Source organism: Prionailurus bengalensis, chromosome A2 (genome assembly GCF_016509475.1).
Source record: "Prionailurus bengalensis isolate Pbe53 chromosome A2, Fcat_Pben_1.1_paternal_pri, whole genome shotgun sequence".
NCBI lineage: Eukaryota > Metazoa > Chordata > Mammalia > Carnivora > Felidae > Prionailurus > Prionailurus bengalensis.
In genome coordinates this window covers 10,300,116-10,326,722 of record NC_057348.1, presented here as the reverse complement: position 1 = coordinate 10,326,722, position 26,607 = coordinate 10,300,116, and the positions used below count along the sequence as shown (strand labels likewise).

General features: G+C 58.0%; 1 protein-coding gene across 8 annotated transcripts; it reads right to left on the bottom strand.

Moving 5' to 3' along the window:
- Positions 1–7: 7 nt before the first annotated feature.
- Positions 8–24,806, bottom strand: TECR (trans-2,3-enoyl-CoA reductase). Of its 8 annotated transcripts, none has more exons than XM_043586835.1 (13): positions 24,659–24,806; positions 3,072–3,122; positions 2,393–2,444; positions 2,014–2,058; positions 1,815–1,918; positions 1,622–1,737; positions 1,430–1,535; positions 1,221–1,293; positions 1,098–1,141; positions 967–1,024; positions 796–884; positions 407–452; positions 62–317 (listed from the first exon to the last, which is right to left on the bottom strand). In XM_043586835.1, the coding sequence occupies exons 1-13, from the start codon at positions 24,671–24,673 to the stop codon at positions 190–192; spliced, it is 927 nt and encodes a 308-aa protein (XP_043442770.1). In that variant the 5' UTR covers positions 24,674–24,806; the 3' UTR covers positions 62–189. The 8 variants fall into 8 exon arrangements, with proteins under 8 accessions (XP_043442766.1, XP_043442767.1, XP_043442770.1 ...); XM_043586827.1 differs by lacking the exon at positions 24,659–24,806 and adding an exon at positions 10,219–10,683; XM_043586829.1 differs by lacking the exon at positions 24,659–24,806 and adding an exon at positions 3,507–3,785.
- Between the last annotated feature and the right edge of the window lie 1,801 nt (positions 24,807–26,607).

Here is a 26,607-nt window from a genome sequence, read left to right as displayed (position 1 = left end):
TGCTGGCTCCCCAACCCCGCCCTCACCCCCCTCCCCTGAAAGAAACACGCGGAGCCTGAGCCCAAGTCTGGCAGGGGCAGGCAGGTTTTATTCCAAGCGCCGGACAGTGGTGGCCCCCCCTCCTCCCCCGGAATGCTGCTGGGACAGAGGAAGAGCCTGGCTTGGTGGAGCCTGGGAGCCGGCGGCGGCTCAGAGCAGGAAGGGGATGATGGGCATGCGCAGAGGCGGGTAGTCCCGGAACTCCTTCAGGTAGCTGCGGTGCTTGCCCTTGGCCCAGATGGTCATCTGAGTGAAGCCCACCAGGGAGAAGAGGGCCACTGTGGGGCAGAGCAGGGGCGTCAGGGGGGCCGCAGAGCCTGGGCCGGGGGCCGGGGGGGGGGGGAGGAGGGAGGAGCAGCAGGTTCACCTGGGAGACACTGTGTCATGATGGCAAAGCCAATCCAGGATCCCACCTGTGGGGAGAGGGGTCAGGGGTCAGGGTGGGCAGGACAGGGCAGTGCCGGCCGCTCCATGGAGGCCTCGCCCACCTCCCCCCAACCCTTACTATCCAAATGCCGATGCCAGAGGGGCCTCGAGTAGACAGGATGACCTGATGAAGGCGCCCCCCGCTTCCTTGTGGCTGCGAGCCTGGCCTTGCACACCTCCCAACTCCCAGAAAGGCCAGCTTTTCCGTCTCCAGACGCTACAAACTGCCAAGGCAGCTGGTGAGCCAGGGACCCCTATCAGGGGCCGGTCCCTCCGTGTGGGACCCCAGCCCCAGGAGGGAGAGGGGAGGAGAGCGGGGCAGAGCCGCACCTCGTACGTATAGTTGGGGCAGGACACCAGCAGGAAGAGCCAGGTGAAGGGGTTCTTGGTGGGGTATGGGATCTTCCTGGTCTTGGACCCTGCAGGGCAGGACAGGAGGGGCAAGTGAGACCCCCTCACCCGGCCCGACCCCCACCCCCTCGCCTGGGGCAGGCCACTCACCAGCTGGCCGCAGGTCCCGCAGGGCCATGTGGATGGAAAAGTTGCCAAGCTGGCAGATCTGTCAGAGCAGCAGGGTCAGCCGGGAGCCCCCAGACTCCCCACCCCAGACCCCTCCTCCCCAGCCTGCTTACCACGAAGATGGCGAGGGCCAGTTTCACCTGCTGAGCTCCATAGGCTGAAGAGGAAGCAGAGGGGTGGCCTGTGAGGGGAGAGCCCAGGGGGGGTGGGGAGGGGCAGGGTCCAAGGCCACTTACTGGGCGGTGTGTAGAGAGGGTGGTTAATGTAATAGGCCATCCAAGCGGCGAAGCCCCAGTAGTAGGTGCAGTTCTGAAAGGGAGCGGGGCTGCGGTGAGTCGGGCGGCAGTGGGTGGGGCCAGGGACGGGCGGGGTCTGGGCACGGGGTCCAGGTGGGTGGGGCCGGGAGGCGGCCAGGGTCTGGCTGGACACACCCCGGGGCGCTCACCTTGAAGATGTTGCGCAGGGGCATGGTGCCGTGGGAGAAGCGGTGCACGAAGAGCGTCTCCAGCAGACGCTTGATGTAGTGGAATGAGTGGCAGATGCAGGCGAGGCTGGGGGGGGAGGGGCGGGGCAGGCTCAGCTGGGGCAGGTCCAGCAGGCCCCCCCCCCCACCGCCCCTCCCCCTGGCCCCACTCACTGCACCACCGTGTGCCGGCTGGACGTGAAGTCATACTTGTGGCCGTAGATGAAGGGCACCCGGAAGTAGAAGAGCAGGTAGATGAAAAGGGGCCCTGCGTACTCGGTCAGGAAGACCTGGGGGTACGGGGAGCAGGTGAGTCACCCCAGTGTGGCTGCTGGGAAAGGAGGCCACGGACAGGGCTGCGGCTCACCGTCACCCAGCTGATCTGGGCCCCCAGGTCCCGGAAGTAGAGTGTGGCCGTGGTGCCCACAGGCAGCTTCTGCAGGACGTCCTCATCCTTCAGGGACTTGCCCTCTGCAGAGAGACCAGGCCGGGGCTCAGAGCTGCCCAGGACTTCGCCCACTGCCACCCAGGAGCCTAGGGGCGGCCGAGCAGACAGCTGTACTCACTGGGGTCCAGGCGGAGGGACTGGCGGGCAGGGTACCACTGTGGATCTGCGGGGAGAGCAGGGCATCACAGCGCACAGCATGGTGGAGCCCAGGGACCCCACGGCTCCTCCAGCCCCAGGACAAGGCCTCTGAGGCCCGTGCTAGGACCCAGCCGGGAACAACCCAGGCAGGAGAGGGATGTTATCCTTCCGAAGGCCCGGCAACGACATTCCTGCTGAAGGCCACGCAGGGACATCTGCCCCAGGCAAGCCAAGAGAAGCCTGGGCCACACTGGGGGCATCTCTGCAGGACCTGGGAGGACAGGTGTACAGGACAGGGTCCCACCCAGAGGCCCCTGCCCAGAGGTCACAGGGGTGGCACAGCTGGGCCCTGGACTTACGGGTCTTGGTGAAGAGGTTCTTGATCTCGGCAATGGTGGCATGGGGCTCCACCTGGGGGAAGCAGAGGCCGCAAAGAAGTCGGGGGTAGGGGAGCCTAGTCAGGACCCCTCCTGGTGAGGGGGGTCGGACAGGGGGCCTGGGCCGCTGCCATGGGAGTGGGAAGGCCGGAGTTCAGGCCCCCCTACCTACATGGCTGAACAGCACAGCAACGGCCCCCCCCAGAGTGGAGACGGTATGAGCCTGCGAAGCTGGGCCTGCTTCCCTGCCTGTGCTCACCCCCACACAGCTGCCCGCAGTGACGGCCCTCGGTCAGGGCCAGAACTCACTGGGGTGGGAGCCCCTTCCCCCCTGCCTGGCGTCTGCAGGGGGCAGCTCTCAGAACCCCCACCTTCTTCCCAGGCCCCAAAGCCCTGCAGGGTCCACAGAGGTTGCCTCACCTCCTCCCACCAGGGGGCCCGCTCCTGGCCACACCCAAGGGCCAGCGCTGCCCACCCCACCCCATGCCGGCAGGGGCAGGCCCGGGGACGGTACCCCTCATCCGCCCGAGGAGTAGGTGGGGTGTCAGGACACAGGTTGGGGGGACGCAAGGAGTCTGCCTCCTCAGAACCAGGATCCCCAGGAAGTAACGGGCCCAGACTCCGTGTCCTTGGCCCAGGGCCGCCGACGCCACGGTCGTACCTTGTCCAGGAAGCACAGCTTCTCTCGCGTCTTCGCGTCCAGAATCTCCACCTCGAAAAAGAGGACGGCCTTTTTAGGTTTTTTGGTCTTGGCGGGGGCGATTCGGGGGAGGCCGTTGAGGCCGAGGCCGGGGCCCGGGCCCGGGCCGGCCTCCCGGGCCACCATGCCCATGTTCAGGTCCATGCTGCCCTGCTCTGCCCGCTGCGGCCAGCGGCCCCGGCTGCCGGCCGTCAGCCCCCACCTCGGACCTCCCCAGGCGGAGCGGCTCTGGGCCGGGCGGGCGCGATCAAATTCTGCCGCGGTGCTGGAGAGGAGCCCGCGCCTGCCCTGGCACCGCCACCTTCTGTGCAGATGTAACCCGAGTGCCCCACAGCCACGGCCCAGCTAAATATAAAACTGCCCCAGACCGAGCCCCCTAGGAGCCATGCCACAGACCTCCTGGGGGCGACCCCTGGGGGCTGGGTCCCCCAAAACTGAGGCTTTTGAGTGGACACAGCGCCTGGACAGCACTGGGGGCAGGGAGACCCTCGGAGGCAGGCAGGGAGGCACCTCCCGCCTGGCCCAGTGCAGGGCGGGGCGGGCCTCGGGAGGAGGGCGAGAGAGGCCGAGGGCGGCCCAAGCCTCGGCCGGCTCAGGCCCACAGGGCTCACGGCGCTTGGAGAAATCCCAGCTATTTTGAGAATCCCAGAGACAGATCATCCACTTCCCTTCTGAGCTGTAAGAGACACTGCGGATTATTTTCCTTGTGCATTTGTGTTCCCAGGGAGGTGACAGATTCCGAAGTTATTGGTGCAGAGAGCCTCTCTCTAAGTGTGGAAAGGGTCAGGAAACGGAGAAGTTTCCAGCTAGCATCCCCAGCCTGGATGGATGAGGCCCTGGCCCCGGCCCCTGCCTCCCTGACCTCCCTTCTCCACTCATTTCTCACTAGGTCCACCCGGGCCTGTCCAAGGCCACCTCTGGGGCAGTCTTCCCACCACGTCAGCCCAACACAGTGCCCTTGCCTAGGCCCTGAGCCCACAAAGCCCAAAGCCTGGCCACCCCCAACCCCACCCTTCTCCCAGAGCCGCCCCCAGACAGTGGCAGAGCAGTGGGCAGAGTTGGGAGGGAGAGAGCCCCCCGGGGGGTGGGGGTGGGGGTCTGGCCCACCCATCCCAAGCAGGTCAGAGAAGGCCCCAGGAGGGGCCGTGAGCATGTGAACTGCTGAAGCTGGAGGGAGGCCCAGCAGTGGCCAGTGGATCCCCAAAGGCCCAGGTGCTCCCATGGGCCCAGGTGCTCCCAAGAAACCCCAGGGCAGGGCCCCAGCCAGGGCTCTCTGAGGGCAAGGCCGGCCACCCACAGCCCGGCAGATGGTCCACCGCAACCAGCACCCCCTAGAGGGAAAGGGATCCCCTCACACATCCCCCAACAACACGGAAGATGTGGGGACTGAGTCTGGCCATGCCACGAGGTCGCCCGTGACCAGCCCCTCACTTCTCTCTGAGCCTCGTCCAGGAGGCAGGTAGGAAGGCGTGGGCCTCAAAGGGTTATAAGGGGTCATGAGACAATGTGAGTGGAGCACCAGCATGGGGCCTGACAGGAAGTGCCCCAAAACCTGGGGCCACGAGGCTGGGCGTGAGGAGGCCCGGTGGGAAGGGCACAGGCCTGGGTGCAGATCCTGGCAGCCTGCAGGCCTGTTTGCCCACGTATGCTACGCCCACGCCACATCAGGGACACGAGAGGGCCCAACACCCAGAAGCCCTGGCCCATGCTGCCTGTTGGTGCTGCACCGGAGTGAGCCTGCTGGGGACTGCCGGCCGTGTGGCCTTGGGGGACAGCCTACCAAGCCCCTCTGAGCCACGGGCCAAACAGATGGGAACAGAAAAGAAGCTGGTCATACCGCCCAGGGTGTCTGGTCCCACCCAGGGGACTTGGAGAGGGAAGGGGCACACTTGGAACGTGCCAGAAAGGGCTAGAATAGCAGGGCTGTGGGCAGGCATAGGGCCTGCCCTGTGGCTGCAGGTATATTAATAGTTCCTGGGTCCCAGCAGGGCGGTGCCCACATGCCTTCAGAGCCCGTGTGGGGCAGGAAGGCAGCACCAGGCCCACTGGGAGAGGAGGCCTCCAAGTTCCTGCTGAGCCACTCAATAGCTTAAAATATAAGCAGCCCCTCTCCCTGCCGGCCAGCTGCTGGGGGAGGGCTGAAATCCTACCCCTCTCCCCCAGCCTGGGCACCAGACCAGGGTCCGGGGAGAGTCGGGGGCCCCGACTGGCTGCCGGAGAGGAAGCTGGGGGGCAGGAGGGGTGGCCGGGCGAGGGGCACACTCCCAGCGGCCGCGCCGGGGTCAGTCCCAAGCTGGAGGACGGGAGCCCGCGCCCTCACAGAGGTAAGCCTGGCCCTCCGGGCAGCACCCTGGGGCCCAGCCCACTGGGGTGGGGGTTGCCTCAGCTCAGGGCTGCCGCGGCTGGATCTGGGGCTGGGTCGGTCATTTCCCACTTCTCACCCCCTCATCCCAGGACCCAGCAGCTTTCATGCTGAGAGAGGTCTCAGAGGCCCTGAGGAGTGAGGGGAATGTAGGACCCAGGACCTCTCTGTACGATTTTATAATTACTGCAAACTGAAAAGTGAAATAAAAGTTTATGCTAGGTGGAAGAAAGGAAAGAAAGGAAGGAAAGGAAGGAAGGAAGGAAGGAAGGAAGGAAGGAAGGAAGGAAAGAAAGAAAGAAAGAAAGAAAGAAAGAAAGAAAGAAAGAAAGAAAGAAAGAAAGAGAAAGAAAGAAAGAAAGAAAGTTATGCTAAGTAAAAGAGGCCAGACACAAAGACTCACCATATTATGTAAAGTGTTCAGAATCGGCAAACCCAAAGAGCCAGAAAGACTGGGTTGCCAGGGGGCTGTGGAGGGGAGATGGGGAATGTTGCCTGATGGGAACCTGGTATCTTTTAGGGGTGACGGAAACATTCTAAAACTAAAACGAGGTGGTGGCTGCAGTGGGGCAGACAACACTGTGACTCTACCAAATGCCACTGCACTATTCATTTTTAATGGTTCATTTGATGCGAACTGCATTTCAATAAATTATTTTTAAGCGGGGGGGGGGGGGGGGGGGATGTGCTAAGAAGCAGGCCCCAATTACCCATCAAAAGAAAATGCCCCAGGGCAGGGAGCAGCAAGGGTACCCCACCCCCATCCACCTCCCAACACTGAGGGCCTAAACAGAGGGGACATGGTCATATGCTTCCCATTTTTCAGCCCCTCAGCTTACCCACCCACTGCACCCCTCCCCACCCCGCTGCGACCCCAGCCCCTGCTCTGTGCTGAGCATACCTCCCATGCCCTGTCTCTCTGTCTCTCTGTCTGTCTGTCTGTCTCTCTCTCTCTCTCTCTGTGTCGCCTGCCCAAGCCTGATGCCAGCCTAGGGTGGGGACCCAGGGTAGGCCTACGCCAGGTCAGACGGTGCAGGCAGCTGCCAAGCACAGCCCTTAGGCAGGGTTCCTGAGCACAGAAGGGTAGGCAGCAGGCCCAGGCCCCATCCCTGGGGAGAAGACAGGCCTGGGGAAGGGAGGAGAGGTCAGCCCTCCTAAGGGAGCTGGAGGCAGGTGAAGGGCTGGGAAGGGGGTCACTGGCCGGAGGTCCCAGCCGTGGACCATAGCTCAGGGGTGTGGCACAGCAGGCTCCGGCACAACGGATACAGAGGACAAGGACGGGGCGGACACCCTGGCCTGGGACACGGGAGCACGGCTCTGCGATGACAGTTCCACTAGCCCGGGAGGAATTCTCACCCAGGCGCCTGAGATTCCAGGATCCGGCCAACAGCAACTCGTGGCACCACGAGGTCAGGGCATGGGGGTTGGGGGAGGGGGCAGGACCAAGGATGGGGCCACAGGCCACCCTGAAAGAGGGGCGGGGGTCAGGCTGCAGCCTTCCCCAGCTTGGAGGGGAACACCCAGAGCCACTGCTGAGCAGCAGGGCCCACGGCCTTCCTGGTCTTCATGGAAACAAAGAAGCTGCTGATCAAGGTAGTCACAGTGGAAACAGGGGTGCTGTTTTCTGAGCACCGTTCTGAGCTAGTGTCGGCGCCCAGAGCAAGGCTCCAGGGGTGAACCCCACCTAGTAGATGAGAAACACCAGAGCAGTGGGAAAGCAGAGCAGTTATGCATCTGTAGGAGAGGCTCAGGGCCTTTGCACATGCTGTTCCCACTGCCTGGACCACTCTCCCCCAGACCCCTCAGGGCTCCTCCCTTCACCTCCTTGGGTCTTCAGACAAATGCTCGGTGAGGTCCTTCCCAACTTAAAATAGCAACTCCCAGATACCAGCTCCCAAGGACAAGGACTGCCCCGTTCTTGACCATTTCCCAGCACACAGACCTCCCCAACAAGGAGCTGTGCTCCGCAAGCACCTGCATGAGGCACCTGGGCTTGCCCAAGGCCCCACCACTGGCCTCTGAGCCCAGGCCTTTCCCTTCACCACACCCCAGGGGGCCCTGCCCACCTCGCCCAACCCCAGGGTGGCGGCAGGGTGGAAGCTGCTGCCTGGAGTTCTCCGTACCCTGGGCCAGGGACCTAGTGCCAGGGAAGCCTCTGTGAGGCCCCCACACATGCCCGCCAGGCTCCTGTGACCCTGTGAGGCCCAGCATTCTGGCAGCCAGACCCTCCTCCCAGGCTCTGGAGCACCACTCACTGGGGGAAAGGGCCAGGGACCAAGCCAGCTCCCAACTCCAGGGAAAGCTTGTTGACTTTCTGCACCAGCAAAAGCCCAACACAGAAGAGGGGCTCCATGCTGACCGGCTCTATGGAGCCTGGGCCCTCAGAGGCACTACCACAGGCCCCGTGGTCCCCACACAAGGAGGGCTCAAGGGCCTCCTCGGCTGTGTGCACATTACCTAGGCTCTAAGGTCAAGAAGACTCACCTACTTCCTGGCTGTGTGGCCCTGGACAAGTTACTCAACCTCTCTGAGCCTCCGTTTTTTCATCTATAATGTGGGCTGCCCCCACCTGCCATCTCGCAGAATTACCGTAAGATTTACAGAGATAATGACACCCAAAAACAGGAGATAAACACACCCAGCCTAGAAGAGATCCTGCATGGAGTTAACTATCATCAGACCAACACTGGCAAAACAGTACTGGCAGTACAGCCAGGCCCTTTCTCCCCAAATCCTGGCCGTGAAGACACCAAGGTCAGGGAGGTGATGTGGTAACGCTCCATCCAGCCGCTCCAACCAGCCGGTGACAATGCGCCCGAACCCTAACAATAGCAAGACACGTGTGGGTGGGAGGGGCGGGGCTGCAGCGAAGTCCCTACTACGGTTCGCTGCCAGGCTGCGGCGGCTGCCCTGCGCTCCACTGCCCCCTTGTGGCCGTGGACTCCACTCCCAACTGCGGGAGGACGAAGACCCCTGTCAGGCAGAAAATGCCAGTGCAGGACCAAGAGCGAGTACTGGCTCGGGCTCCGCCACTTACCAGCCAAGAGGCCTCGGGAGCCACTGCCCCACGTTCCCTCTTTCGGCCCCTCGCCCGCTCCCGCCTCCCCTCCTCCCCCATCTCAGGCAGTGCAGTGAACAAGACCCATCCCAGCCTTCAGGACCGCACCCCACCCTGTGCGTGCTGTAGGGGAGGGGGACGGGGGCGAGGCGGGGGACAACAGCGACCCGTCTGTCACCAAGCGTCGTGGAGAAAAACAGAACTGGGCGGGGGAGTCCGGGGTGGGAAGGAAGGCCATTTTCGGGACAGTGGTCAGGGAAAGCCTCCCTGAGCGGGGGGCATCCGGGCAAAGGCCAGTGAGACGCCAGGCAACAAGTGTGCACACTAGGCAGAGGGAAGGCCAAGTACAAGGGCCCTGTGGCTGGATGCGCTCAGCGGCTCTGAGGAGCAGAAGGCCCAGGTGGCCAGCACAGAGCAGGCAGACGGCACAGGTGAGGGCTCTGGCTCTTACCCCAAGGGAAGTGGGCAGGTTCCCCTGGGAACTGGGAGACCAGGACAACAATGCAGACGGAACAGGGAGGTGGCCACGGAGGAGTGGAACGTGGTGGCATTCTGGACAGACTAAGGGCAGGACCACGGGATCTGCTGATGATGGTCTGGGGGGCCCGGGGGGTCCGACCTGAGCCCCAGGAGGAAGGAGCGCCAGAAAAAAGGCAGCAGGGGGAGTAGGCACCACCTGAGCCCAGGTGTGAAGAGCCACGCTTGCATCTGCTGCACCTGCAGGAGCTGCCAGGCGGGCGCGGCACACAGGGGCCCGGGCACCAGCGCCCACGAGGCCTGCAAGCCGGGGGCCCGGGCCCCTCTCGAGCCTCAGTGTCCCCCCATCCTCATAATCACCGCCGGGCCCAGTGCTCTCCAGGCCCCTCCCATCCGCCAACAAGCCTCCGTGGCCTCGCGGTGGAGTCCACATCCCAGGGCCCCTTGGGACAAGGGGTAGGCACAGGCCCGAGGGTCGGCCCGGATTCCAGGTCACCCTCACCAGCTCCCGACGATGCCCCTGGAACCTCTGTGCATCCTCAGGCGGACCCGCCCAATGGGCACGCGTGGAAAACAGCAGGCCTGGAGCTGCGGCGGCTTCCCAGGCCCCTCTCCTCGTCCTCCCCTTTCACCTGCCCAGCAGCCGAGAGGGCAGGAGCTCTTGGCTCCACTTCTCAGATAAGGAAGCCGTGTTCCAAAGGGTGAGGGACGCTCCCGGGTCACACAGAAACACCTGAGCCCAGACGCGCGCTCGTGTGTGCGGAGAAAGGCCAGCAACACCCCCCCCCCCCCCCGCCCCGCCCCGCCCACACAGGCCTCTGGGGCCACACCCCCAGCCGGCGCAGGCTCTGGGGAGGCCCTGCGCAGAGACTGCACAAGCAGCACACCCAGCCTCCGGCGGGCTCTCTGAGACCCCACGTGGGTCTGCCGGCCAGGAAAGGGCCCTGCAACTAGGCCACCTTGTGAGGGACGTGTGCGCCCTGGTGGTGACGTCTTCTCCTGGGCCTGGGGCACGAGAGGCCCGCTGTGGGTGCAAGCCCTGCTCAGGGCAACCTGGGACTCCAGACAAAGATGCAAAGACCTTGACAGGTCCTTCCGCCGGCTGGCCCAGGCCCTCGCGGCCCCCACGGGCCCCCGCTCGGGGCATAAGAGCTGCCGCACCCAGAGGAGGGAGGCCTGGCCGCGAGCGGCACAGCACCCGGCCGGCTCACCCGCTTCACAGATGCAGAGGCTCGGGCACGTTCGCCTGGACTCCGCGACTCAGCACTTGCTGCTCCCTTTCCCTTCCACTTTCCAGAAATATCGAAGTCACACCGCTCGCGCCAGGGTGGCTGAAAAGACCTTGGGCTCAGCTGCCAGGAGGCCAGCACAGGCCGCACCTGCTCCGCCAGAAATACCTCCTTCCCCAGTGGCCTCAGCTCGTGACCCCATTTCTCTGAGGTGCCCAGCGCACTTGCACCAGCCTCCCCGACGTGCCACCACGGGGGCAGAACGTCACCAAGGCTGGCAAGGGCGGGGAGACGCTGACCACCCACTTCCAGGCCCTCAACCAGCCAGTTCCCACCTCCTGCCCCCACTGGCCAGACAACAAGAGCCAGGGTCTGAGTGCCAATGTCCCTGGGCTCTGGGATGGGGGCCAGGAGACGCTGGAGGAGCCCCATACACCCCAGCGGCGTCCTGGAGAACATTCTTCAGGTGCTCAGGTGACCCCAGGTTGGTGGCAGCAACCACACAGAGCACAACCTGAAGGGGACACCAAACCAACACAGCGGGGACTCTGGGTCTCGGGCCCGTTGACCAGCTGCCCACTGGCACCCACAGCCCCCGCACCTCCCTGCGCTGGCACAGGCTGCACCTTCCGGGACTCCAGAGGGCGCTGTCCCACCCAGAGCAGGGCTGCCCCTGGGGCCTGTGCCACTGGGAAGCGCCTCCCCAAGAAATATCTGTCGGATGCTTACCTCGTGCCAAGGGCCATGCTGAGACCTTCGCCTGCCTAACTCACCTAGCCTCACCGGGGCCTGTAAGCTAAGGACTGTGATCCCAGTTATGCAGCTCAGAAACAAGGGGGCCCTCACCCAGGGCACACAGCCAGGAAGTGCCGCGGCCAGCGCCGACGCTCCCGCTTGGGCCCACAGCCCCGGCCACACCACCACCACCACTCCGAAGAGTGGGGTTAGATGCCAACGGGGGAAAAAAGGTGGAAGGGGCCCCGGGATCTGATCATCTGGAAGGTACCCCCTTCCCTCCCGATGCTCCAACTCCAGCACACTCGTCTTGGAAGGTCCAGACTCTGCAGAACATGTCACTACCAGGGAGCCCAGGGACTGAGCCCACTCCTCGCAGGCCTCAGGCTCCCGTGGCCCCAGTACACTCAGGGTCCCAAGGGAGAAAGACCCGTCACCTCCTGACACCACACAGAGGTGTCCAGGCAGGCTCAGCGGCTGTCTTAACACTTCCTGCACGGTTTCCTGTCAGGCCCCAGGGGGAGGGGTGGAGGGAGTCCCCACGGCAGTGCCTCAGCAGAGGCCAGAGTCAGCCCAGTCTCCCAGCCTGAGCCTCAGCGTCTCCCTCTGGTCGATGGGAACATTTGAAAGAAGACCTAACAGACAGGGTTCTCGTGGCACACGTGGCAGAAGTCCCACCCGTGGTCCCGAACCCTGCCTGCTAATGTGACTCCGCTGAAGAGCCCTGGACTGGGCAGCCTAGGCGGGGGACCGGGGTCTCTGAAGGGGGAGCCGGCGCCCACAGCTTCAAAAGCTCCCAGGTGACAGATGGGAACAGCCACCTCGACCCAGGCTGTCTCTGGAAGCCCAAAACCCCTCCCAGTGGGGCCTCAACCATTCCCTGCAGGTGCAACCCACCCCTTCCTTGCCCTGCCCCCTGCAGGGTGTGAGTCCTGAGTACCCAGCCACCACCAGCTCACACTGATCCTACTAGATTGGCACTGTTACCCCATTTTACAGACAAGGAGGCTGAGGCTGAGGAACACAAGTCACCAGCCCAACAGCACCCGGCTACGAGCTCCAGTGGCAAGACCCCGTCTATATTTGCTCCTTAGAACTGAATGCTCTTCCTCCAGGGCTGTCCCCGGCCCCAGACCCTTGGGGGATGGCCCAGATCTGCACCCCGGCACCCCCTGGCCAGATCAAGGGTAGTGACCGTGTCTGGTCTCTGCATCTCTGAGCAGGAAGGTGCCATCAGGCCAAGAAGCTGGAAGAGGCAGGAGACACTGAGCCCTGCAAACACAGGCTGATGGGAGCAGCAGGAGGAGCCCATCCAGGATGACCCCCCACCTGTGTCCAGCACATCTGGCCCAGTGCGGCAGGCAGGTTAGTTCACCCCAGAAACTTCCGGAATCGCCTGCTCTGGGACCCCCATGGCCAGCTTCATACACAGCAACAGCTAACACCTCCCACATGCTCACAAGGTGCCAGACACAGAGGCACATTCTCAACACAAATTACCTTTTACTATTGATCCCCTTTTACAGATGAGGAAACTGAGGCTCATTCGTTCACCACATAAATACTGATTGAACATCTACTAACTGCTACATGCCAGGCACTGTTAAAGGCTCTGGGAATTCAGCTCTGGAAAGAGAGACAGAAATCTTTGCCCATGCGCAGCTGACATTTTAGCGGGGGGGGGGGGGGGGGACAAAGACCATCAAATAAAGTTGCACATAACATTAGAAGATGTCATGTGCCATAGGAAAAGCAGAGCAGGGAAAGGGGACAGAGAGTGGAAGGTGAAGAGGGGGTGTGCAGTTTTATACAAACTGGTCAAGAAAGGCCTCCGGAGGAGACCTTGGGACAAGCCCTGAATGCAGTGGAGGAAAGATCTGTTGAGAAATCTGGGGAAAGCATCCAGGCAGAGAAATGGCCTGTGCAAAGGCCCTGAGGTTCAGCATTCTTGGTGTGTTCAAGCAACAGTGCAGAGGACTGTGTGGCTGGAGAGAGTGAGCAAGGAGGGGGCTGGGGGGAGGTAACAGGTTGTGCAGGGTCTCACCCTCCAGATGAAGATTATGGCTTCTATTCCCCCCCCCCTTTTTTTTTAATGTTTATTTTTGAGAGAGAGAAAGACAGAGTGTGAGCAGGGGAGGGGCAGGGAGAGAGGGAGACACAGAATCCGAAGCAGGCTCCAGGCTCCGAGCTTTCAGCACAGAGTCCGACACGGGGCTCAAACACTGACTGTGACGTCGTGACCTGAGCTGAAGTCGGATGCTCAACTGACGGAGCCACCCAGGCGCCCCTGGCTTCTATTCCAAGTGAGGTGAGAACCCTGGAGGATTCTGGGCAGAGCAGGGATATGACCTGACAAGTTCCTAAAGGACCCATCTGGACTACAGGGGAGAAAGAGTGGAAGCAGGGAGCCGAGTAAGAAGCTACGGGAATAATTCTGTCAGGATAAAAGATGTCTTAGACCCAAGGGCCGGCCAACTATGGCCCAGAGGCCAATTCTGGTCCACCGCCTGTTTCTGTACAAACTAAATTCGTCCTTATACTTTTCAATGGTTGGGGAAAAAATCAGAAGCCTATTGCGCAGCACAAGGACATGACGTGAAATTCAAACTTCAGGATCCACAAAGCTGTATCACAGGGACAAGCCCATGGCTCACTGACTGTTAATGTATCATCTACGGCTGCTTTGTTGTTTTTTTTTTTTTTACAACTATCGAGTTGAGAAGATGTCACAGGGGCTGTATGGCCCACCAAGCCCACAGTATTTCCCGTCTGGCCCTTCACGGATAAAGCCTGCTGACCCCTGGCCTGGGCCCGGTGATGGTGGGGGGCTGATGACAAGTGGCCGCATTCCAGCTCTACAGTGAAGGCTGAGCTGCAGGGTTCGCTGACTTGGACACATGAGAGAACAAGCAGAGCCAGAGCCTCGGGGCTGGGTGATGAGAAGGCGGGAAGTGCCGTTAACTGGAGGGGGGACACGCAGTTTGAGGGCAGTCTGGAGCTCAGGTCGGGACATTATTAAGTGTGAAATGCCCACTAAACGGCCCCACGGAGAGCTCCAGCTCACTGAGAGACCACATAAGGTGGGGGGGCCAGGGGCGACGTGGAACCTTCACAAGCCTGTTCTGCTGACTGAGAAGTTCCCGTTCATTCTCTCGGGAAGTGCTTACCGAGCCCCTCGACGTGCTGGGCCCTTGCTAGGGGCTGGGCTTGATGAATAGAGAGACCTATGTGTGACAGTAGTGTGCTGGGCAGTGTTCCCAGTGCTGGGACAGAATGGTGAGCACAGCTGAGAGAGGCTATGCTCCTCGACTGGTCCTGTTCACACTCAAGGGGAACGCGGGCAAAGCACCTATCACGTAACATGAGGTTGGGACATACCAGGTGCTGTGAAGAGAGCCTGGCAGGGGACCCAGAGCACCAGAGGAAGTGGTCAGGGAAAGCCACTCTAAGGAAGTATTATCTGAGCCATAGCCAGAAAGAAGCCAAAGGGTGGACCGGCCTGAGGCTCCCTGTGGGAAGTGCAAAGGCCCTGAGGCAGCAGTGAGTTTGGCAGTGCTCTGGAACATCCAGCAGGAACAGAATGGACTTGAGCAGCTGAGGAGGCTAGAGTGCACGGAGGCCCAGACCAGCACTTTGGGAAGTCACTGGAGTGCCACCACCTGCTTTGGTTTTGAGAAAGAGCCCTCCCGCTGCCACTGGTGGGAACAAGCATGGAAGCAGACACAGCAGTGAGTCTCAAAAACAACCCAGGCCAGAGACCTCAGTGGGGCTTGGACTAGGGCAGAGGTGACAAGTGGTAAAAAAGACACTCTAGTTCCTGGATCCTGAGACACCACTGATTGAGACCAAGCTGCCAATTTGTGTGTGTGTGTGTGGGGGGGGGGGGGGGGGGGGGGGGGGTCGGGGAGTGGAGAACTTTCTACATAAACATGACATGTATATATATCAATCATAAGACACAGCCCAACTTAAGGTGAAAACTGCATTCTGGGATAGAAGGAGAACACTAACAAGTTAAGAGGATTTCGGCAGAGGAGGGCAGGGCTTCTGGAAGGTTTAACAGGCCTCCCTGCATCTTTAAAGGGAGAGGTGAATTAAGAGGTGGCTCTCGCCGTTGACAGAGGGGTCCAGGAAGATGCCCTTGGCTGTCTTCCCACCTGCAGCATTACCTGTGAGCAGCACCCTGAGCCCCGCAGGCCTCTCTGGCTCCGCTCAGCCCCTCTGGTCGACAGCAAAATGAAGCGAGGGAAAAGGAACCGAGAGTTTTACATGCACGTGCTTCCCCGTGCCTTCTCTCCCCATGATGCTCGTTCCCAGGCCCAGCCGGGGAGGCTGGCAATGAGTTCACTTCCATGTGGCGTCCACGACACCCCAGGTGAGCCGGAATGTGGCAGAAGATGCAGTTCCCAGGCCCACTCCTCAGACCACGCCTGGAGGGGCCTGGCAGGAAACATTCTTAGGGTCTGGTGATCGTGGCTTAGCACTACCCACGGGATCCCCACCTCATCCGCACATGAAAACTCAGAGTTCAGGTAACTTTTGGGTCAAAAAGTGGGGGGGAGGGGGAGGGCCAAACTCCAAAGTGCCCAAAGATGAGCCGTGACCAGCTTCATGACGGAAAGACAGGAGCTCAGGGTCAGGACTGCCAGCCCCGAGGGGCAGCCGTGTACCCCACAACCATGTGAGGGTCCTTCCTCCTCATCCGATTGCAGTGTCTTTGGCGGGGGGGGGCATCAGCGATGCGGCTAACTGCCTGAGCGTGCCCGGTGCCTTGCTCTGCAAGCCAGTGTCTCTAACAGATGTGCACATGATCGCCTGTTCCGCCAGGGGCCAGGGCTTACGAGCGAGGAGCTCAAAGACACAAACTATCAGAAGGTGCTAAGTGCTGTGCAGAGAACTAAAACAGGAGAGGCGACAGGTGGCGAGTGTGGCCTGAGTGGATCAGGGTGGGGGGAACCTCTCAAGAGGAGGTGACATTCATGCTGAGCCCTGAATGACGGGATTCCCAGACAGGAAGGACAAAGCCATCTCTCCTGAAACACTGGTATTAGCACAGGGGTTGCACGACTCAACCCAGCCCTGGGGTGGATGGTGGATGGTCGATGGATCCCCATCCCCAGCCAGGAGATTCTGTTAGACTTTATTCTCTGGTGGAAATAATATTCCATAACATACTGTTTCGGACTACACGTATCTCCCCAAGAATTCTGATACTCCCCTCACTCCCCACAAAGAGTATGTTTCCCCAACCTTCCCTCCTCCCACTGACCCACCCTTCTCCCGAGTCAGACTCTTGAGGGGTCCTGGGGAACAGCTTCCCCCAAGAGTGGAGGCTCCGGGTCTGTGACCTGCCTCCTGATGTTCCAGGATGCCGCAGTGCCAGTGCGAAACCGCCCTCCCCCAAACTCAGCCAGCCCGCCCTCACCCTGAGGACAGGCACTGTTCCCACGGGCCCCACCACAAAATTGGCATGGCCCCGGCCAATGCTCCCTGGTCCCTTTAAAAAGGAAAAACAGAGTTCAGAAAGACCCGGACAATGGCACAAACCCTGCAGTCTGTGGGGCCAACTGAATGGCCTGGGGACTCTGCTTACATAAGAGCCTGGTTCGAGCAGGGACAGGGCCAGGGCCGTGCCAGCCTGCCAGTCACCGTGACCTACTGAGAGGCTCTTTATCCCTCAGAGAGCTGGGAAAGGCTCGTGGCCCATCTCTAACTAACCACGAGACTGGCGGGGCGGTGGCGGTCGGGGGAGCGGGGGGGAGCCCCAAACACCATCCACACCCACCAGTCAGTAATAAGGAACAACTACTCTGCCCATTTATGCAACACACAGCAGAACGCGAGGACCCCTCCCCCCCCCAGGACTTAAAAAATAAACCGCCCTCTTAAAGTTGACCTTTTAGGCAAAATCAACAGAGAAGGGACTTCATCACCCTCAGGATAAAGTCCACAGGCCTCTGGCCAGTCGGCCTCATCACTCGACATGGGCCATCCACAAAGTCAGGCTTCCCGGCCTCTGCACAAGCTGTCCCCTCCCCTTCCCTGAAAACCTTCCCTTTAGGGCCTCGGCTCGATGAAAAGACCTGGAGGGCAGAGGCTGCGGTTAGTCCGTCTTCCTGGAGAGTGACAGGCACAGAGAAATGCACTGGAGCGAATGAACGAATGAATAAATGGCAGAAGGAAACAGATAAGTGGAGGCCCACGACAGGAGACCGCTCAGACCAGGACGACCCGCAAGCATCCCGTGTGGCCGGGGACAGGCCCAGGCGCGGAGCTGGCAGCTCGTGGTGAGGCCCAAGCATGGGGAGGGGAGGAGAGGATGATGCGGAACAGGCTGGCTGGCCGCGGCAGTGCTGGACCCGGGGCTCGCGGACAACGGGCCGTAAGAAGCCAGCTTCCCTGGGTCACGATCAGTAAGGACTGACTCGGCCCAACGCGGGAGATGCAGTTCTCAGCCAGGTCCCTGCAGCAGCCCCACACTAGCCCCTCTGCGCCCCGGGAGCCTGACCACCAGGAGAAGACGCATTCGTGCATCTCGTCAGTCAGTAAGGAGGCGCCGGCTAGGCACCAGGGAAACTGCAGGGACAAGACACAGAGTCCCTTCCTGCCGTCACCAAGCTCACAGTCTGACCGTGTAGAACCCAAGTGAAAATGCAACCACGGCCCAAGGTGGGCCCGATGGACGGGAGCAGGGTGCCAGGGGGTGGGGCGGGGGTCATCCTCCAGGTAAGATGGTCCAGGAAGGCCTCTCTCTGCAGGACGTGGAAGCTGAGCTCTCAGTAAGTAGCGGCCGGGGAAACACAGAGGAAGAGCCTTCTGGCTGAGGAAACAGGCAGATGCTCAGGGCTGGAATGGGGCTGCGGGTGTTTGAGGAGACGAAAGACAGAAGTGTAGAGGGTGAGGAAGGCAGGGGACAGAGGACGACGAGGAGCCCGAGAGACGGTTCTGAGGCCCGGGTGCTAAGATCCTCCCATTTACACGGGAGAAGCCCCTGCAGCCGCTGCAGGGTGCGGAACATGCCAGAAGCTGCCCGGCTTCCGAGGGAGCAGGTTCGACGGCCATCAGATGGGCAGACCCACCCGAAGCACCCACTTCCTGGGACGGCTCTCTGTCCCACTAAGTCCGAAAAGTGGGTTCTGACTGTGCTTCCACTTGGCCCAGGGAAAGAGGTCGTCCCCAAATGTGACCTCCACCGTGTGTGACAGTGTATCAAGACTGGCCACCGGCTGCTTCCTCCCTCTTCTGGGCATACCATTTAGCATGAACCCATCTCCAGCAGCTTCCGTGAAGGAGGCCTCCGTGGCCCGGTTCACTGGCAAGTCGTAAGGCTTTCAAGAGAGGCCACGTGCAGAAAGCATTTCTGAGACCTGACCGATGTGGCTCTCCCGATCTGTCCAATGATTTGTCCTGAACCACCTAACGCTCTGTACCCCGACTGCGGGCCAGGAAGTGTGCTGGACACGTCACACTCCCCAGCGGCCCTCCGAGACAGGTGTCCTTACCCTGGATTCATGGGAGAGAAAACCGAAGCTCAAGCAGGGAGAACTGTCTGTCCCAAGGGCAGAGCCGGTGGCCTCCAAAGACATCCCCCCCTCAACGCACAACCGCCCGGGCCCACCCACAGTGAAGCCCCCCGGGGCCCACCAGAATCCTGGCTCTGCCACTCGCTGAGGGACTAAGGGCCCGTCGCTTCACTCCTCTGTGCCCCAGTTTCCCCATCTGTCAAACAGAGAGAAGAACGGTCCCTACCCCATGGGTTCGTTACCAGGATTAAATGAGTTATCAGCTAAAAGCGCTCAGAGTGAGTACCAAGCTGGTAGAGGCGTTCTGAGGAGGAGGATTCCCTGGCTGTCCCCAGGTATTAAAACATCCTCTGCTGCCACCGCCACCCAGCCCAAGGTCTGGCCAAATCTGTCGGTGAGAGCGCACGGACTGCCAACCAAACTCAAGGGCTGAGTCCCTGCCTAGCACAGTCCCCACTCAGGGCTGTCTGTCCACTCGCCACTTACCTCTCCTCAGGAACCGGTTATTCAAGAGGCTCTGCGCGGCTCCGAAGGAGCTCCCGGGTCCCACCCAGGCTCACCTAGGCCCACCCCGCCCACCACTCCGATCCTCCCACTCACCTCCCAGCCTCAGCCCCGCCCTCCCCGCCTAGGCCCCACCTCTCCTGCCTAGGCCCCGCCCTCCCCGCCTCGGCCCCACCTCCGCTGCCTAGGCCCCGCCCTCCCCGCCTCGGCCCCACCTGCCAGACTTAAGCCCCGCCCTTCCCACTCAACCCGACCCAAGGCTCTTGGGCCAAGGCACACCAACACAAGGAAGGTCTTTAAACCTCACGGCGGCTTTCCCGTCCTGCCAATCCCAATCCGGCTCCCCCCTCTAGAACTCCGAGGGACAGCCCATCCGATTTTAGGGCCAAGAGAGACCCTCGGCCAGCACTCCATACCGACCCACAGAGCCTCTCCCACTCTCCCTCCAGGGACGCTTTGTCCTCAGAACAATGGCGCGGCGTTGCACAGCACAGCCTGGCCACCAGCAGCCTTTGGAAGCATCAGCAGGGACAGAAACTGGAAAGGCGCAAACCCAGGGCTCAAGCCCAGCTACACGGCTTCCTGACTCTGTGACCTTCCGCAACTTAATTTGCTTCTCTGAGCCTCAGTTTCCTTATGTGCAAAGTAGAAGTAATACTCGTGCCCACCCGATCACCTGTGCTTGTTGGTGCCCCCCCCCCCATTCCTCTTCTACGGATGGGCAATCAGACAGACCTGAGTCTGGATCCCCTCTCTGCCACAACATGACCTTGGGTAAGTTGGGCAAGTTCCTTCACCTGAGCCTCGTGTTCCTTATCCACAAATGTGAGCAAAGAGGACCCACCTCTCAGGTTTTCGGACAGATACAATAAATGTGACCTGTCCCTGCTATTAATCCAGCAGGATTGATTATCTGGCCCAAGAAGAGGGGATCACAACCAGCATCCCAGCCTGTCTGCAAATGCAAAACCAGTCCCAAAGACATTTTTGGAAGGCCTTTTCTTTCGATGCAGCACGCAGAAGGGTGTGAGAGTGAAGAGGTCAAGCAGTCCCCATTTCAGAACACCAATACCTTTCTGCAAACAGGCGCCACATTTAAGGTACGAAAGTCGGAGACCCACACATAAAACGGGCTCAACAGTCAGAGAAACCCAAAATATCCCTCACCTATTCCAAAAGGCCACAAGAATTCAGAAGAAAAAAGTATAAAAAAAACCCAGCAGACACCCAAGATCCCACCTCCCAGATTTAAGAATTATTTACATCAGATTCCTTTTTTTTTTTTAATAAAACAGACATAGCTGAAAGCCTTCCACACCCCTTTTCTCCCCACTCCCTCTCCCCAAGCAACAGTTCCTCTAACTGTGTGATTCCCACATACTTCTAACCTCTAATCACAACATATCCACTTATTATGTACATATCCAGTAGCAGTACAGATAAATCTCTCTCATTTGGTACTTTTTGAAATACATAGAATCTTTTGCAGCTTGCTTTTTTCCACTCAACAGGATATCTGGAGATTTACGAAAGGACTGGGAAACCAAAGTAGATTTTTTTTTTCATAAAATGGAACTGTGCACAACAGTTAAAATGAATGAACCAGGGCTACCTGTAGCACCCTCTGATGATATATTTCCATCAACTTCCTAATGTTCTTTCATACTGACCTTTGCCTTTGCAGGTTGCATTTGTCCCCAATGAGCAGTCACAGAAAGGCTCAAAGTAGTTAATCAAGCTGCTCTGGTCAGTGACACAGTTATGTACTGAGTGGCAGAACCAGGATTCAGCCCCACCCCTGCCCAAAGCCCACACACTTAAGACACCATTAACCATGGGTCTACTTTCTCCTTAATTTTTGCCTTCCAGCCCAGTTTCCTGGCTCTAAACAACTGCCATTTGACCAGAACTCTACCTTCCAGAACTTTCACATGCTTATTCCTGTGGCGTTAGTGGAAGCAAAACTTGCCTGAGGCAAGGTACTGTGTTGGTCTAGGATTATTCGCAAAATAAGCACCAACAGGGGCGCCTGGGTGGCTCAGTCGGTTAAGCGGCCGACTTCAGCCAGGTCACGATCTCGCGGTCCGTGAGTTCGAGCCCCGAGTCAGGCTCTGGGCTGATGGCTCGGAGCCTGGAGCCTGTTTCCGATTCTCTGTCTCCCTCTCTCTCTGCCCCTCCCCCGTTCATGCTCTGTCTCTCTCTGTCTCAAAAATAAATAAAAGTTAAAAAAAAAAATTTTTTTTTTAAATAAGCACCAACAGAGCTACCCTTTTTGGGGGGCGGGGGGGTGGAAGATCCTACATAAGGGCAGTGGGGACCCCAAGAGGATGAGGCTTCCTTGTCTCCAGGTACCCATCTAGAGGAAACGGGCAGTGACGGGCAGTGACGGGCAGTGAAGGGCTCAGAAGACTGAGAGGCACTGATCTTCCTGGGAATTAACAGACTCATTTACAAGACACAAGAGCTGTTTTTCCAGTTACGCCTGGGATCATTACTTTGAGCTCTCATCTGCAATGGCAAAAACAGCAATAAAAAAAATATGGAAGGAAGGAAGGAAGGAAAAGAAAAAAGAGAAGAAAAGAAAAGGAAAGAATCCTGTAGCGTAAGATAAGCAGCTCTCTTATCAACCCTGATCCATCCGACCCCAAGACAATCCCAAGGCCTCCTTTGCCTTCCAAGAAACCAGCTTCAGCCAGGACCCAAAGGGGACCCGTTCTATCTGCTTCATCTCAACTAGTCCACTGAAGGGATACTTCTTCCTCCCAGATCACAGAGGGGACACTGGCAGTGATGGTAAACTGTTACTGAAACGGCAACAAATCTCCCCTCCAGCTGGAATCCCAACCGCCATGACATCAGACCTCAGCCTCCATCAGCGCCCTGTGTGACACTCCACGCAGATCACATTTTTCTGAACATCACTTCTATCGTTTGTAAACTCCACTTCATTATCTCGAGGTCTCTCTCGGAGCCACAAAGGTCTTTTGAGGGAGGTGAACCCCTCGGTGGACAGGGGCTCACTTGGGGGTGAAGGATGGGCTTAGTTTCAAATAGAAATATATTCTTTGATGAAGATAACCGAAACCTTTACTCAAAGTTTGTTAAATGGGAGTGGAAGTAGCATCCGTGCTATTTTTACTGTTCTGCAACAGACACTTGGAGTAAAACTATTCTGCTTGCTGGGAGACAAGGGATCCTCCCACACGGAAAGTGTAGCTATCACCTTGGAGGGTACTTGGCAAATGTTAGCAGAAAATGAGAATAGAGAACACAGCAAAATAATTTTTCTCCCTCCAAGATCACTTTGAACAGTGGGTTTGAAGCTCCCCGCTTCCTTCTGGCAGGAAAAAGACTTATTTCCATAAGGTAGAGCACGTTCTCCAGTGCAAGCCACAGGCCTCAGCCTGCACCGTTTCTGGAACAAATGTGCTCACCCCAAGGGTCCTCAGAGGCCTACTTTATCTGACTGCTAACTAAGGAAACTAAAACTCCATTTTGCAAAATGCCATTTGGATCTTCCTTCCCGCATCTTTCAAACTGTGGCTTTTTCTCCCGGAGTATAAGAGGGTTTGAGAGGGAAAACCTTATTAGAACTTTATTCTATAATCATAAAGTTGAATGGGGCATGAGAGATCGTTGAATCCTACCTCCTCATTCCTGGTACTGTGTCAAAAATGAGCGAGGACTTCCAGGTTTCAAATTAAAAAAAATAATTAGCGGGGCGCTTGGGTAGCGCAGTCGGTTAAGCGTCCGACTTCAGCCAGGTCACGATCTCGTGGTCCGGGAGTTCGAGCCCCGCGTCGGGCTCTGGGCTGATGGCTCAGAGCCTGGAGCCTGTTTCCGATTCTGTGTCTCCCTCTCTCTCTGCCCCTCCCCTGTTCACGCTATGTCTCTCTCTGTCCCAAAAATAAATAAACGTTGAAAAAAAAAATTTTTTTTTAAATAATTAGCAAAATAATAATAACAATAAAGGGGGCAGACACAGGTAATGGTATGTATGCAACCCGAGAATAATCTCGGGGGCGCCTGGGTGGCTCAGATGCAACCCGAGAATAAAAACAAGAAATCTCAGGGCGCCTGGGTGGCTCAGTTAGTTCAGTGTCTTGACTTTGGCTCAGATCATGATCTCTCGGTTCGTGATTTCGAGCCCCGCGTTGGGCTCTGTGCTGACCGCTGGATCCTGGAGCCTGCTTCAGATTCTCTATCTCCCCCTGTCTCTGCCCCTCTCATGCTGTGTCTCTGCCTCTCAATAATAAATAAACGTTAAAAAAAGGTGTTTTTTTTTTTTAATTAAAAAAAAAAAAAAAACACAAAAAATCTCTCCTTTCACTTATATGTGAAGTACCTAACGTAGTCAAATTCATAGAGACGGAAAATAGAATGGCGGTTGCTAGGGGCTGGACAGAATGGGGAACAGGGAGTTAGTGTTCAATGCGGACAGAGTTTCAGTTTTATAAATTCAAAAGAAAAGAGTTCTGGAGATGGAGGGTGGTGATGGGTGCACAATAATGTAAATGTACTTAATGCCACTTACAAATGGTTACATGATAAATTTTATGTTATGTGCATTTTGCCACAATTTTGCCAATTTTTTAAACTGAGGAGAAAGAAAAAAAAAAAAAAGACATCTCTACCTGCTAGTTTTCATTTGGGGACCAGCATGGCCTAGGGGCTGGCAACTAAGACCCAAGTCCTGAGTTTCTCTCTCTGTTCTGCATTAACCCTCGGGGGGGGGGGGGGGGGGGGTTGGGCAAGTCATTTGACATCTCTGAGACTATTTCTTCATCTGTAAAAATGGGAATAATAATAGTCCCCAACCTCATAGGCCTATGAGGATAAAAAACAAGAGAACATAATCTCATAGCACAAGAGTAATCACATGCTAAGTTATTATGCGTTTTAAGAATAAATTAGTTTATTATTTAATGTTATCTGAAAGTCAGTACTGATCAAATAATTAAATTATTAATATTCTATTATCAGCTAGATCGATAAGCGCATCAGACTTCGTTTTAAGGGAAGCAGCAGCCCAAGTTAGGAGTCAGGGGACCTAGGCTTCAAGAATGGCTGTGGGCGTGAGATTTCTCCCAGGTGACACGCAAGGATTGACTGAGACGATCTCTTAGATTACCAAAAAGCAAGATCAGCTTTGCTACTCGCCGGGAGCCAGGCCTGGAACTGCACCTCCCTCACCGCCTAATCTCCTCGCGGACGTCCCGGACGAGGGAAGGGGTCCAAAGATCGTGCCAGAGGCTGACTGCAAAGCCCTTTCCTAAACCGAAGGTAGCATAGTGAAACACTTAAGCAAGACACCCTCGGATCGGGAGCCAGGGTCCCACACCTTTGTTCCTCTCCTGCCAAGTCTGCCCCGGCCCGCTGGGGGAGCTGCAAGGAACCTGCAAGTTTCCCACATCCTGCAGAGACCCCAAGAAAAGGCAACCCCACAACAGCCTAGGTTGCAGAATTAGAAATACCCCCCCTGCACATGCGCGGTGCGATTTACGAGTGGCCCCGGGACACGACGCGCGCCCACTGCGCCTGCGCCGTCCCGCTCGCCCTTTGGGGCACAGGACCAGAAAGGGGGGGTCCCATGGTCCCACGAAGAAGAAAAACGAATGAGTCTGCGGCGGCCGCTAGGTCCCGGTTCCCTCGTTCCTTACCTCATAGTGTTTCATGGCTTCTTCACACGACCCCTACTAATCCTGCTGCCGCTGCTGCCTACCTGCGCGCAACAAGGAACAGACTCCCTCACGCGCTCGCGACCGCCGCGCGAGACTAACATCGGTTCCGCGTCCGCCCCGCCCCTCCCTGCCACGAGCGCCCCTACAGCCAATCAGCGCGCGGGGCGCTCACCTTCGACCCCGCCCCGCGGGGGCAGGTCTTGAGAGAGGACTAGCAGCTCTCGCCACGAGGCTGGCCAATCAGCTTGCGGGACACAGGGAAGCGCTAAAAGGTGCTTGGCCACCCACCAATCAAAATAAGGCCTCGGCGCCGCGCGCCCCTTGCCCGCCTCTCGGTGGCGTCGCTGTGGAAACCGAGGGAAGCAACGGTTACCATAAAGCTGGGGGCGGGAGCAAAAAGTTGAGTGACAGGGGGAGCATCATCCGCCTGGCTGGAGGCGCGGCTGTGAACTCCCAGGTGGGCAGCCCCCTGGGTAAAGGGGAGCAACCTGAAAGGGATAGGAGCTGGGGGCGTGTGCTTGGGCTCCTGGATGGAGAAGCCTCTCCAGCCAGGGGACCCCCCCCCATCTGTCATGAATCGGAGGGGGGAATGCCTTCACTGCCCTTTTCAATGCAAGCCCCACCGCCCCACCTTGTCCGGCCCCATAGGCGGAGGGCCCACACTTGTCCACCTGTGCTGTCCAGCATGGTCACCACTGGTCACATGTAGCTAGTGAGCCCTTGAAATGTGGCTGGTTGGTGCAAACTGAGATGTGTTGTAAATGTAAAACACACACTGACTTCAAAGACTTAGTATTGAAGAGAATGTAAAATAAAAATCTCACTAATAACCTTTAATGTTAATTACAAGTTGAAATGATAGTATTTTGGATATATTGGATTAAAATAGATTATTAAAATTAAGTTCCCCTGTTCCTCTTTACCTTTTTCAACATGCCTGTTGGAACATTTAGAATCACAGACCTGGCTTGCATTTGTGGCTGGTAGTTGTGCCTTTACTGGACAATGCTGGTCTGGGGTTATGCCATGCTTTTGCTCCTTTGTCATGAGCAGGCTGGGAAAGTTGGGCACCACCTCATACACGCACACACAAGCGCGTGCACACACACACACACACACACACACACACACACACACACACCACGCAAGATTACAGGACAGGGTAAGGAGTGAGTAGCACCTGGCACACGCCCTCACCTACCTTCTCTCCTTTCTCCTGGTTCCGGACCCTGCCCCTGAGCCTTCATCAACCGTTGAACCCTTTGGAATTTACAAGCCTGACATCAGAGACAGTGGTGAGAAGTCCTCAAAGGTAGATCACTGATTCACCGGGGAGCAGGGTGGGGCAAGGTGAGTCAGTGCTTAGCGCTTAGTCATCCAGGTTCGGTTCTGGAAACTTCTGAAGCTACAGCTTTCGGGGACCAGTGACTCCCAGTGAAGGAAGCCAACGTTGTGGTCTTCAGAAACACACGATGTTTTTCGCCCAGGTCTATCTGGGCAAAAGAGGTGAAAACCTAAATGTTTTATAATTGTGCTTTCAAAAACACAGATCTTTCTCGATTGGCAACTGAGGGCTCACAGTATCTTGAAATCCTTTGTGTCCTGACAGCCTTCACTCCCTGCCCTCACTGAGGGGGGACAAGAGGAGTAATCACCTAGAAACCAAAAGTTAAAACCCTACCAAGTTGAGTTACTTGAAACATCTTAATGGTGCAGCGCTGAGGGGCACATTTGAACTGCTAAAATCTAGCCACGTTTTGCTACTTTGCCCGTCAATTTCCAGCTTCTCTAATGTGGGCTGGGTCCGTGTGTCTTCTGTCAGGCTGCATTGCAGCCAATAAGGTGTGTGGGGTCCAAACAGATGTCATTTTGGAGAGAGTCCATGTACATTCCTACGGACTCAGAACATCCTGGAATGTACCTTTTGA